This window comes from Aptenodytes patagonicus, chromosome 1, assembly GCF_965638725.1.
Source record: "Aptenodytes patagonicus chromosome 1, bAptPat1.pri.cur, whole genome shotgun sequence".
In the NCBI taxonomy this organism is placed as follows: Eukaryota; Metazoa; Chordata; class Aves; order Sphenisciformes; family Spheniscidae; genus Aptenodytes; species Aptenodytes patagonicus.
Genome location: NC_134949.1, coordinates 212,633,785 through 212,647,853, shown reverse-complemented (window position 1 = coordinate 212,647,853; position 14,069 = coordinate 212,633,785). Strand labels below are relative to the sequence as shown.

Here is a 14,069-nt window from a genome sequence, read left to right as displayed (position 1 = left end):
TTGATATATTTTAAAAAACTATTCTAGATAAAATAATAAATATTCAGAAATTACCTCGCACTCAGAAGAGACATTTTGCTGCTGCATCTCTCATGCAATTCTGATTCTCCAAAACTGTCCTCATGTCTCTACATGAGACTTTTACCTTTGGTGTCTTTCAGCCTTGAGGAGAAAATGGCATGCTACCCTATGATTAGTAGCAGGCAGGATCCTTCCTTAAACTCCAGGGACAGTTGCTAGCCACTTGAAACAAAAACCTGTATAAATGTAAACAATTTGTGAATGGAGGAAAATAATTTTGGGTGAACATTCAGGTCATCAAGATATTGAAAATGAAGACTTTAATTCATTCTTGAACAGAAAATGTTCTGTTTTCTATGTAAACTTTATGCAAATTTTATGGAATTAATATTTTACAATTTTAAATAATTGCACAGCAAAATCTTGTTTACAACTGAGGTACATTCTCAACTTCAGTCTGTACTAGCCTGCATGCAGACTGCAGAAGCATTAAATTAATTAAAGGTTATGTTGGTGAGCCATGCATGTAAGTCAAGAGGAGAGAACACGATCTGACATTACAGAACGTTAGTAAACAGCCTTAATTGTAAGAAAGTCTATTTTGAGACAAAGTCACATCACCACTAACAATACTACTTTATCTATGATGACCAGCTGACAAATCAGGAAACAGAAACTGAAATTCTGCAAAATCTTTTGTGATGCTTATTGAATTTATTTTTAAAATAATCAGATTTAATACTTTTGCAGATTGTAAGTGAAACTTTTAATGAAAATGAAGGATTATGCTCTAATTGCTTGGCTCAAATTTTAATTGAAGATTTGAGACAAAATTCATTTTGTTAAAAGATAAAGCTGTTAGGGTCTATATATCATGTTCTTCCTGCCTCTGTTTGCTAATGCAGCGCAGATGATCAACATGCAAAATATCCCTCCTAATTCTCTCAAAAAAATTAGGTCTATCTAAATTTTGTGTAGTTCAGTAGCCAAAGGTCAGAAAATCCATCCATATATATATACATGTCAGAATTTAGCCTTAGTCCAAGAATTACATGCTGTTTTCCACTGTATATCACATATTTCTCATTTCTATAGTCTGTTCCTGAAATACATCACCTTTTCTTCCATATTTAAATTATCAATTATTGATATACACTACAATACAAACAGTGAAACACAGGACAAAATATACATTCAGGGATATTGAAGACTGAGGATAATATTCTCCACAGGCATATGAACACAAATCCCGCTGCAGTTAGTGGCAGCGCATCTGTGTGTTGTGTGTTCATCAACAATACTTCCACAATATTTCAGTCACCAGCGTGATTCACCCAGTTCTGAAACAGATCTGATAAACTAGCCCCTGAAGGGGCCCGTCTCTTTCACGCACTACAGAAGGAGCCCAGACCACGAGGTCAGGCTGGATGCTTCATTTCAGACAAACTCCTCAGCCTCTCCTACATTTGTTGCCATTTCTGCCACCCCAGCAGCAGCTTTCAACTAAGGGAAAAGCCCGAAGACCACCACAGAGATGAAAACAGGTACCAGCAGGATTTCCACCTTCCAACCTCAAATCCCACATCTAAATCAAAAGCAAAAGAGGATGGTAAAGTTCCTGACATTTTTACTAAAGGATATAGGATTTGAAAACAAACCATGGATGGATGTGGAGTTTCTGTCAATCCTACTATGCTTGATCCCCAATATGCAATACCTGGGACCTGATCTAGAAGTTCAAGACTCATGAAATCAGGAACTCATGAACTCAAGAACATGAAGCAATCAGAAGTTGTTCATACATCACCAACACTAGGAGTCTTCCCAAGTTCCTGCACCTTCCTGTACGCATGCATGCATGCTGTCTTTGGGATGATACCTGGGCACGGACCAGCCCTCCCACCCCCTACTCGAGTTTCAATGAAATGGAAATCCAGATAGGAACTGCATCATATACCCCCCAGCGAGTCCCCCTATTTCCCCTCCTCCTCGCTATGTACCTCCATGCCTTTTCTGGCCCTCTGGAGATATCAAGATCTGCATGCTGGGAGTAAGTAAGTCTTGTCACAGCCAGAGGTCAGAAAAGACACACAGATACCCAGCAGTGCTGCTACACCTGTACCAGCACGTTCCTCATTGATTCATGGAGACATGTCACAAATCCTGCACAAACCGAAGCTGGTGAATCCACAAAGGATATTCTTTCCCTTTAAGGTGTTACAAATGCTCTCACTGATAACTAGGAAAGTTTCTGCTGTTTTTCAGATTTGATGTAAAAATCAGCAACATAGAAACCTCAGGTCATTAAAGATCCTCAGACAGCTTTGTAAGACTAGAGGCATTAGCCTTACTGTCTCTGTGAATCCCTGACTAGATTCTTTTTTAAGTTTCCCTTCCTGTTATGCATTAAACACTGTTGCTGATTTTAGGCTGGAAGTGGCTGTGGGGTAAGAAATCCCAGTGTATATTTTATATATCAACTTGTTAGGTAAGATCATTATTATTTTATCACACAAAACAGTGCTGAAATTTCACTACCACATCAGTTGCTGTTTACCTACCAATGTGCTCACATCAGATGTTGCTAAATGATTAAATAGCTTTCTGACTTAACCCTCTCAAATTCTTTTCTGAAGAAAAGCGGAGAATATTAACTTCTACCACTTCATACCATAGGCAGTGGTTCATTCTGCAGACCTTCTGGAGATACTGCTATTGCTGACTTTTTTGTTAGCAGTGCTCTACAAAATGTTTTAAATAGAATAGACCATACCTTCAAAAACTTATGTTCCTCTCCCACTCTAATTTTGCTTGTTTTATTTGTTGCTTAGATGTCAGTTCAAGATATGGCTATTCTTCCTCCAGAGTATCTGCCATGTTGCTGTAAGTCCTTAGCCTTTCCTGCTAGCAAGAGGCTGTTACAGACTCTCACCCTCACCAACGTCCATGGGACTCAGAACAGTAACACGGACTGCAGCCCAAACTTTCTAAAGATGTTGATGTTGTGTGGTTTTAGTTTTCAAGATCCTGAAGTGAGAATGCTAATGTGAGGCCATACAAAATATCTAGTATCCTTGGAAAATTCCATCCCATCCCCACTACCTGAAAACTAACTTTTGTTAGCAGTACCACACTTGGATCCAATTTTTGTTAACGGTCGTTGCATTTTTCAGTTCAGATTTCTACACTTACAGAGAGAGATGAAAACAAAATAGTACATTGTAAGGGGAGAAGTATAATTCTAAGACTCAAGAAAGCTATAAAAGCAGCAGTATTCAAAAACTGTCTTGAGAAATTAATAGGAAATTTGTTCTTAAAGGAAGAGGAAAACAAGAGCTACAGAGAGGAAGAGTCATTGCTGCCATCCAGCAGTCTGCTCTCTGCATCTAATTTGTCAGATAATTTAGTGAGAGCAGGACTTAAATGTCTCCATGGAAATTTTAGAAGTTCTGCTGCAAATATCCTCAAGTATCCCACCACACCAGAGTTAATTTAATTTCACCTCCCTGGTACATTGGAGCATGTTGTTCCTATACAGAGCCTGCACCCTCTGAGCAACCATCTTGGTTCATGTGCTCCTACCAGGACAGAGGAAAGCAAAAGCCAGGCAGTGGACATGGTGCAGGCAGATCCATAAGCTTATGGATTCGTCCTTCATTTGAGAGCTAAGAGAAGCTCAAGAGTTCTCAGAGCATGGGATTTCCCTTCAAGTAAGCGCCACTAGTACTATTTACATTTATAGTAACTTCTAAAAAGACTCCTCTCCCACATGTGTCCAAAATAAAACTTCCATAAGTTTTAAATTACCATTTCAAAAATCTTTCTCTACCTAATATATTTGGGTCATAGTAGGTTTACTGGAGTTAACTATAAATTAATAAATCCAGCAAGGAAAAAAAAAAAAAGAAATATATCTTCAACTCATGTATAATCCAACAAACTTAGCAAGTGCAGATAATAAACTAGAAATTTCTAGTACATGTGATATTTCATAAATAAATTTAAAAAAACACTTCAAAATTGGAAGTAATTTTAAATTAGCTTAAGGAAGTAATGCATAAAAACAAAGATTAGCAGAGTGGAACTAAACTAATACAGAAAATCAATTATTGCATTGCAAAACAAGAGAAATTGGTTTATAATCTTCGATCATGAAAAACAGCTGATTAGGAACAATTCTCAAAGATGCTACTGTGTTTTCTGAAAGGATTACTCAAAAAAAAAAAAAAATCAACACAATGGTTTTGATGCCACATAAATCACTAAACATGGTTAGAAACTCACAGAATGCGACCGTAAATGTTGGCACATACTGCAAATGCTTAGGGAAAAAAAGAAAACTACAATCCACTATTTTAACTAATTTCTGGATCTTTCAAGGCACTAAGCTCCCTGTGTGATGGAGTTTGCAAGTCAACACACAGCTCTCTCGAGCTCAGCTGTTTCACATGGGACGGATGCAAGAGCCTACTGCTAAGTGATCAGATGTATCAGACACCATCCCCATCACAAGCCCCCACCCATGAGCATGCTTCTGCTACGTGTGACTTGGCTTGTGTGTGGTCGCGTGGGAAAGGGAGGGCACCTTCCCACACCACGATTAGCAGAGAAATGGCAATCGTGACGTTCGTGGTATGAGTCTCAATGGCACAGACCTTCCAAGCTTTGTGATGCCAGTTTCCAAAGCTTCCTCCCACAAGCTGCACCTCAGTTAAAAGTACTTCCTGGATTCACACTGCTGGTACGGCTGTTACATTCTCCTGCGATGTGCCAGGTGCTGTAGAGGTGTTCAGTTGACGCAATCCGTGATTTAAAACACTGCTGCTGTAAGAACCACTATCTCTGCTGCCAAGCACCCAGTGGCTGGAAGGCTGACAGCTGGACTGTGTGCAACGCGTCTGTTTGCAACGCACTTCAAGAGCCTTACAAAAAGTGCCAAGTATTGGATTATTACCACTTGGCAGGCCTAAGACGTGTACACAGAGTAGGACTAACAAAGTTTAGCAATCTGACCTGGCTACCTGTTCTAAAAAAAGGGGAGAAAAATCACATCTAGAACAGCTGAAACATGTACACCACAGGCAAAAACCTTACAGAAGAGAAAGAAAACATAAATCACTCCTCAAAGATGAGGGAATCTTCCCTTTTGAAAGGCTTCTAAGCAATCAGTCATCATTCCTAAATTCAGTCAATGTGCATGACAGGAGAAAGCCAGACTGGGCCAGGAGGAAAATCAGCACAATCAAATGTCCATTTGAACTAACACCAGTGCTGACAGAAGAAGATGGGAGGCAACAGACCAGCACTGTAGCCCACCTTGTCAGTCTGCTGGGCACATACCTATTTGCTAGTTAAGCTGATCAGGATGTGTAAAAATAACACTTCAGGAGGAACCGGGACGCCTGTGGCTGCAAAGTCTTTTCAACACCTCCTCAGTCTTAGGCTAGTTGCCGTCCAGCTCTGAGTTAGACGCTGCCTGCTTGCACGTGGTGGGTCCCTATGTATCATGGTGAAATCAAGGTCCTCTTTTCAAAGTAACAATTCAACTGGCTCCATAGTAGTTTGCCCTTATTAGTAGCAATTAACCAGCACGTGATTAGAAATATATGAAGGTCTCCTGTGCAGCTCAAGGATTACAATCTGCCATGTGCACAACTATTAGCATACCACAACTGAGCCAAGCATAAGTCTGTTGGAACAGCTATTTGTGCACATGGTCAGAAGGGGCTGCTGCTGCTGGTCATTTAAAACTAAGGTCAATTTGTAATATGAACCTGCTAAACACCTGGCCTATCCAGTAAAACTCCTACTACCTTCAATAGACCAGGACTTAACTCAAAAGAATACGAGGTGCCATTTGTAAGAGATGCACTGTTTCATTCCAGATTTGGTAACAAAGCAGCAAAGTTTCACGGAAATTCTCCAGTCTGAATATTCTGTAAAATTGCTAGCACTGCATCATACAGACCTTGTGATCTGTACTCTGTTTTCTGGGGTATTTTAAAATCCAGTTTGCATCAACCATGATCTTTTGGTTCATGATCCTTCTTCCTACCAGCATGGGAAGGCCTCGCAGATACTAAATAATTTTTTAAAACCCTCAGTTCTTTAATCTCTTCACTAAAATAAATACTGACATCAAAACCAGTATTTAATCAATTTCTAAGAGCAAAAAAGGAACTCCAGTCACATTCTTCTGAGCTGGCAGTGGGCAAGGTTGGTTTTGTTTTTAATTAATTATGTATAAGGGAGAACATTAACAGCGGTATGACTAAGGGCACTACTGAAGGAATGTTTGAGCGAAGAAGCAGGCATCACATCTACTTCTTGGTGATTCACAATTACTATTATTATTACTATTTGTCATTTTTATTTCATCACTACTATTCCACATTAAAAGAACGTGGCCCATCCACAACAAAGCTTTCACCCAGCAAATCCACATCCACAACACTGACATTTTGTTCAAAGTAGTAACTTTTTTTAAACAAAAGGAAATTACATTCAACTCTTGCAGAAAACAAGCTATCCACACTTCCCACGTAGCTTTGAGAACACACCTAAAATGACAATTCTTGATATGCAGTTCCTCTTCTACTCCACTTACTTGGGGTTCTTGTACCCAATCTCACATTTCATTCCTAGTGCCAAAGCTTGCTGCTTTTTTTTTTTTTTTTTAATATTGACAAACATTTATTTAGATGTATTAGGTTGAAGGGGACAATAGAGCTGTGCTGTCAATTGCACTAATGGTATGAAAAAGTGTAGTTGTATAGAAATAGATGTAGAAAATAAACCCAGTCTTCAATTAGTCATCTTCACATTATATTCCGTAACTTCTATTTCGCTAAAAATAGTACACTTGATTATGTATTTAAGTTGTCACTGCTAAACAAATAATAACCATTCTACTGCAAGATAAAATGTTAAACCATTCCAGAGAAAACTGCATGTAATTTAATTATCACTAAGCTTTTTGTCCACATTTAATTATCAAAAATTACATTTAAATACTGCTTATCAACGCAAATCCTTTAAGCCTCCTGTTGAGTAGGCTCTGTGTGCGAGTGTCTACACTCACAAGTATGTGTGCAAACATGTACGTAAGACTCATTTTATGCACTTTAAGATTGAAGCCCTTTGCTAAGTCATTGCCTTGCACTGCATCACAGTTTGAGGTATGAAACCAAGTTATAAAGAATATAGTTTAACTGCCAAAATTTTCTTTTTTTTAATGTTTGCAGAGCTGGAAAGTCTAAACACAGCATGATGAGGTAGACCCACCATGCCAAGTCACCTTTATTTGGGGATACTGATAGTTGGCAGGAATTCTTCAAGTAGCCAGTTATAACCTTCAGCTTCTGTGGTGGCAAATGCTGATGGGAGGCTGTATGACAAAGAACACACTTGTTATTAACATCTACAGTGAAAAGTATGCCATATATATCCCACACATTTCTTAATCACTACTCCACCTTTCTCATGCAAATTTAACAAATGACTTATATTTACATGGAAAGCTTCCAGTTTTATAAAATTAGGTCCCACAGGGAGGTGACTTTCATTCGTTCAGTAACTATGTAAGAGTGATCCACAAATATACCCTTTTCTTAAGAATGGGTATAAATAAACCTACAGAAATACTACAATGGGTCAAGCAAAATAGATTATGAAGTATTAGCATAGGAAACCATTCAGGTAATGTAGCTGACCAAAGGAAGTTCACTGTTAAATTAGTGAGCATACGCAGTGAATACAAAAGTGCCTAACAACTAAACTCAACAAATCCTGCAGGTGTTCACCAAAAATGAACATACGTGGTTCAATTCACCTTTGAGAGGTAATTTTCAGGCTGTGTACCAGTTTCTCCATAAGCTCACTGTTTTTGGAACAGCTTCAAAGCGTAAAATGATCTGGTAGAAAACTCCATCTACAGAATACTGAGTCTGCTCCAGGGATGAGCCGGAACGGAGCATGTTGAAGACCACCAAACCCGCACCTGTCCCCGGCCAGTATCATGCACTTTAGCTGCATGGGTAAGCTTGAGCAGTACTCACTAGCAACAGACCTCAGCTCTCCAAGGTGAAATAAATATTGTCAGTCTGCTTTGCTGCTCTTTTAAAAGAAACCTTTATTGAATGTCTTACCCAAAAAAAAGCATGGTTATGGTTTCTTTTTTCCGCATTTCTGATGAGGCAGGAAACATCAGACCACGTGACCGATTTTCTTTTTTACTAATTAACCTGTCAGGCTGAAATATCAAAATAAATATATTTCCTTTTGATTTAAAACAAATTATTTATTTGTTATTCTTCATTCAGATTAAAAAATGTATTTAGGGACAAAAAAGCAGAACTCAACATTAAGCGTATCTTTAGTTCAAAGTGAAGCATTCTCTTCTAGATACTTGTAGGAAATGCAGAGGGAACTAAAACCTGGATTTTCTGAGGCTTGGTAATAATGGTGATGTTCTTTTACCCAAGACTTCGGGGATTAAATTCAGTCACCCAGAAAACGAGAGATCCAGACATTTTTTTTTTTCCTGTGACCAGTAGGAAGTAGATCCATTAGTCCTAATTCATAGGAAAGTGATACATCCACTAGGCTATAAAAGGAAGTGACACCTCTCCATACTAACTCTTCCACCTTTTTGCTGTGAACAAAACTATTGCAATATATTTTCACAGGATATAGCATCTCAGCAAAGAGACTAGCAATCTGAAACACAGCTGCCACATCGCACAGTATTCCCTGAAGAGATTATGTCTAATGAAGAGTCTGGAAGATAATTTTACAGGTCATTTCAAGCAAGATAGTTGAGGCTGGAGATAAAAATGATGTTATGCCAATAGCAGAAACTGTTATATTGCAGGCAGGAAAAAATTATTAAACATATTATTTAACAAAGAAAGGGTTTTAAAGTGGCATGTATTGGGTTTGATAGTGCCGAGAAACACTTGATCTGAAAACCACAAAAGCTGAGGAATAATCTACGCCTCAAGGCAGTTATGCACATCAGAACCCTTGTTTCCCCTCTTTTCATCTGATAATTTGTGCGCCTCATTTACTTTACAAGTGACATTTTAATGCATAATTGTTCTTCCTCACATGTATAAGAAAATATATTTATTTTTCACAATGCAAAATATTCCAAAGTATAAATAAGCAATATAACCAGATGTCTGACTGAATTAGTGTATTCTCACTAGCTTAGTACACTGACAATCTGTTCTTCAATAACATTTTTTCAGCAGGGAAGTTTACATACAAGTACTATCACTTTCAAATCCCACTGCACATCAGCACTCAGATTTCGGGTTAGACCTTAAAATGCACTTTCCATCCTGCTTTAAACTACAAAACCAGGCTCTTTGCCAATGAAATACTTGCACAAGAGGAAAAAAAAAAAGTATCCACATTTTTGTATTTCAGGAGGCAATCTTCTGACATGTATGTCCCAATGTATTTTTTGATACATTAGGGGCCAGATTTGATGACTAGATAGAAGAGGACTACTAGAAAGAATTTACTTGCATATAATTGCTAATATATGATCATTAAATTCTTAAAAAGTAGCCTCATCTTTTGGAAACCATTTAATTACAAATTCTGCAGATAGCCTGGAGTGTGTTTTTCCTACCAAAGGTTCTGAATTCAAAAGAAAAGCAAGATTTTTCAGCACAAAATCCCACTAGAATTTCATTTTGCATCATACTGCAAATAAAGGTAAGAGTCTTCTATCCACTTACTGCCAAAAGACTGTGTGACCCTACTTGGCACGGCTGCTGAGCCCAAGGTACTTTGCTGAAGTCTTGTTTGCAACTAAGGTAGCAGCTACCTCAGACACAGTAAAACTGTTCTTCAGAAAGAGTGGTACTGAATTCATACTCATTCGATATGATGCACATTGTTAAGCACAAGTACTGAAACTCAAAAAAAGCCTCAAATATATGAGTAAGTCTGTCAAGTCTCTTGCTACTCACAGAGTCAGTTAACATTGATGGGTCAGTATTTCAAATATTTTTCCAATTTACAGGTAATTTAATATTTAAGCACACCATACTGTCTCAGCCTAAACGTAACAGAATAACCCAGTCAGTGCTGCTGAACTCATTGACACAACCTCAAGCCAGCTGGGCTGATCACTGACAATTATTCTAATTTTTAAAGTGACCATGCTATTTTACAATTAATGAATCATCTGAAAAATCATCTGGAAGATAAAAAAAAGGCAAACTCGGTGTCTTTTATTAAACAGACAATTTTTTGCTGTTATAAAGGGACTGTATATCAAGGCTCAGGAATAATACCACTGAACTGAAGTAGTAGTTTGAAGGATTAGGGCTTTAGCTACAAATACAAGAAATAGTTCTCTTAAAATGGTTATTTTAGAATCCAGCCACTACATCACTTAAATGAAGTCACAAAACAACACATGAAAATAATGTTCTACAAACACACGCAATAACGTCAGCATTAGCACTAAATCACCACTTGAGGAAAACTATTCCTTGGTATCAGACCACTTTTCAAGTGACAGTCACATGCCATATTACACCAGTAAGTGTGTCACATGCCATATTACACCAGTAAGTGTGTCACCCTCTCAGTAATGTTTAAAAGGAGGGACACCTCAGCTTTTTTTGGACCTCAGCTGTACTCCACATTACTGTTCTGCACTAATCACCATCACACAAGATGTTCTCGAGGCATTTTTGCACGTGCAAATGATACCTATCATTTTTCAGTTAGTTTGAAAAAAAATACCCTTAGCAATTGGTTATACCAAGAAATACTCTAAGTGAAATGTAAGTAGCTTTAGTTAAAACATTTTAATACACCAACTGATGTAATCTGGAGGGTTATTTTCTTGTGTTCGCATTTAAGCACAGACATACCATTCGATCTCAAGGGACATGTAGCTCCATCTTAATGGACAGACCCACAAACCCCATGGTTTAGACTCATAATCAAATGGTCACCAAAGATTCACACAAGGACTTCAAGGAAAAACATGGCACCTAACAGCACAACCAGCTCCCTGAGCTGACACATTTCTGGAGAAGTAGCTAAAGAATAAACACTGACAAACCGTGTATGGACAGACTGGATAAGGCATGCACACTGAGTCCAAGCAGATTCACAGCACATGAAATATTGATTTTACATTATTTATCTGTCAGGGTAATACAGGCCCTTCAGCAGTATCCTTGGGATCTCCAGAGACCTTATGACTCTACAGATAGAAGATAAGATTCATATAATACTCTCTACCATAATAACATCAAGAAATACTGGTCATTTGAGGATTTTCAAATAAAGTAGAGAAAAGTATTCTTACTGCACGTAAATGACAAAGATTATAAACAGTATATCCTAAACATGGGCCATCTGATTATGTTCTTGGCCATATGAAGGCCACTACTAAAACTAATGCCTTCTGGTGAAAAAACAGATCTGCAAAATGTACCTAAAATGTGACGTAGGTGGAATTCAGGCAGGAAAATTCAAAATCTGTGCTTAGTAATCACCATACCCTGGAGAAGCCTATAGTCACTGCATTCACCCCTGCCAGGACTTCAAGGAAGTCCTTGAAGCAGTTGCGTGTAGGCATTGTCTACGGGTGCCTGTGAAGTGGTTCCTTTCCACATCCAGAGAAGCCCCAAAGGACAGCTTCCCCATGTGGCATCTAAAAAACAAGCACGGTCCACTAAAGCACCCTTTTTAGTAGCAAGTATATAAATTTAAGAATTGAATGTTTTCCTGGAAACATTCAAGGTCAGGTTGGACAGGGCTCTGAGCAACCTGATCTAGTCGAAGATGTCCCTGCCCAAGGCAGGGGGGTAGGACTAGATGACCTTTAGAGGTCCCTTCCAACCCAAATGATTCTATGATTCTAAGGGGCATATTCCTCAAATTTATACCCACCACATCTATCAGGTAGCTTCTGTCTATTCTCTCAAAGACTGATGGAAACACCTCCATCAGGGAGGGACTCCAGGGTCCTGGACCTACCTGCGCCACTGAATCAGTCATCTAAGGCCTTGACGTGACATGACATAACTGGAGATAAATTCCTGCATTTAGTGCCACCCTATTTCTACAAAGCAACTTGATTAGGATGTAGGCTTTCCTTATCACCACTGTGAGATGATGACAGGTGATCTCCACACTTGTGTGCTGGACCAAGAGCCACTAGCATAGGCTTATACTGCTGAAGTGAAAATATCAGCACCCCACAGACCTTGCAGATTTTGTTTTAGGAGATGCTTTGAATAACTTATGCAAGATATATTATATCCTCTCATAGCTGCACAACCATTCTGAATGAGTACACAGCAAAGGAACTTCAGAATTGCCATATTAGTTCAACGCTGAAGTCCACTAGTCAGAACCAATCTCTGAACTAATCATGAGGTTTTTCTTCGGAAAGCATTCATTAGACAGATGCATTCATATAGTTTGAGACAGGGTTTAAGTCCAATGTGCAATAATGTACGCTCTTATGAGCATACTGAATTAGTACTGCAGAAAGACACTTAGGAATAGTAATATAGCAGTGAATTCTGAAAACTCTGGTTGTTCTTAGCTGAGTTTATAAATAATCAAACACTGTGAGTGTTGCCAGTTTCATTGCTGTTATTCCTTTCCTAGATCCAGGTAGTTGGTAAGTGGCTGGTAAGTCCCTCATAGATAAAACAGCAAAAACCAGGAGAGATTGATAACTGGAATTTACCAGTTAAGCAAAAAAATACAATTTGTACAAAAGAAAGTACACATCTTCTGGTAATCACCTGAGATTTTAGGACTCATCTTGCATTGCTTAATACCCATTTTCCCCCTCTGTGGGATAGCTTCTCCTCAGAAGCATTAACAAGTGGTAATTACAGAAGTCATGCTGACAACACATAACCAGAGGGACGCTGTCAACACTGAATGTCAATTGATCTGGATGTTAAAAATTGCAACTCCTGGAACCTTTATAATTTATGTTTCATTTAGTTTTTATTGTATATGTTCTTACACCCTACTTTAAATGATAACTATCCGGCAAAACTTAAGAGAATCAAATTACACGAGGCTACATGATTTTGACAAAATGCAGTAATGAAAGGATTACGGTTTTATGAACACGTCCGTAGTGTGCAATCTCGCTGTGGGAGCAACTTGTCGTAGGAGCTAAAATTTCTGTAACTATGTTAAACCCATTAGATACCGCTAGTTTTAAGTAAAACCGACGTCTCTCGCACCACTCTCCACAGCAAACGGAAGCCATCCTTCGCCTCCCTTACAGCGGGGCAGGTATCACGGTCTGCGCCTAGGAAGGAGACCTCCGCCAGCTGGGCACGAAGGTGCTACTGCTGCTCCTCCGCCCTTCGCAAACGCAATCACCCCGCTCCTCCACCGGGGAAGACGAGGAAAGATGACCAGGACCCCACCGCGGCTGCCCACGAGCGGGTCCCGCCACGGGCTCTGCCCCAGCCGAAGCGCAGCGGGCGGGCAGCGGCACCTCCCGCCGGGGGCGGCAGCCAGCGCGGCCCCGCGCCGCCGGCCCCCCCGCCCGCCAGCACCTGTCCCGCCGCCGCCGCGCCCCCTCCAGCGGGAGTTAGCGCAGAGCCCGGCGCCCCGGCCCGCTCCGCGCCCGCGCAGGGAGGGAGTCAGGGAGGGAGGGAGGGACCCCCGCGCCCGGCCGGCGGGACTCACACGGGGTAGAAGGCATAGGGCGGCAGGGCGCTCTCCTCGCACGGCTCCGCGTCGAGCAGCAGGTAGTCCTGGCTGTCGTTCCGCCGGGCGCCGGCCGCCGGGGAGCTGCTCTTCCGCGGGGCGTAGGGCTGCGCCTGGCTCATGTTGTCCCGCGGCTGAGACGCCCGGACGCGCAGCGGCTCCCTCAGGGCGCCGCGGAGGCAGCGCGGAACCGGCCGGAGCGCGGCACTGCGGCTCTGTCTCCTCACAGCGCCGCGTCCCCCGCGGGAGGGAGGGCAGCGCGGCGCACCGGCTCCTTCCGCGCCCCGGCGAGGGGTTACTATGTCAACCGGTGCCGCCGCCGC

At 40.6% G+C, this 14,069-nt stretch overlaps 1 protein-coding gene across 1 annotated transcript in view; it reads right to left on the bottom strand.

Annotated features, from left to right (window-relative positions):
• Positions 1-13,868, bottom strand: part of TRPC6 (transient receptor potential cation channel subfamily C member 6) — a 114,154-nt gene extending 100,286 nt beyond the window's left edge. The window contains exon 1 of the mRNA XM_076329884.1: positions 13,726-13,868. Coding sequence (XP_076185999.1) covers positions 13,726-13,868 — 143 coding nt within the window. The remainder of the gene's footprint in view (positions 1-13,725) is intronic.
• Between the last annotated feature and the right edge of the window lie 201 nt (positions 13,869-14,069).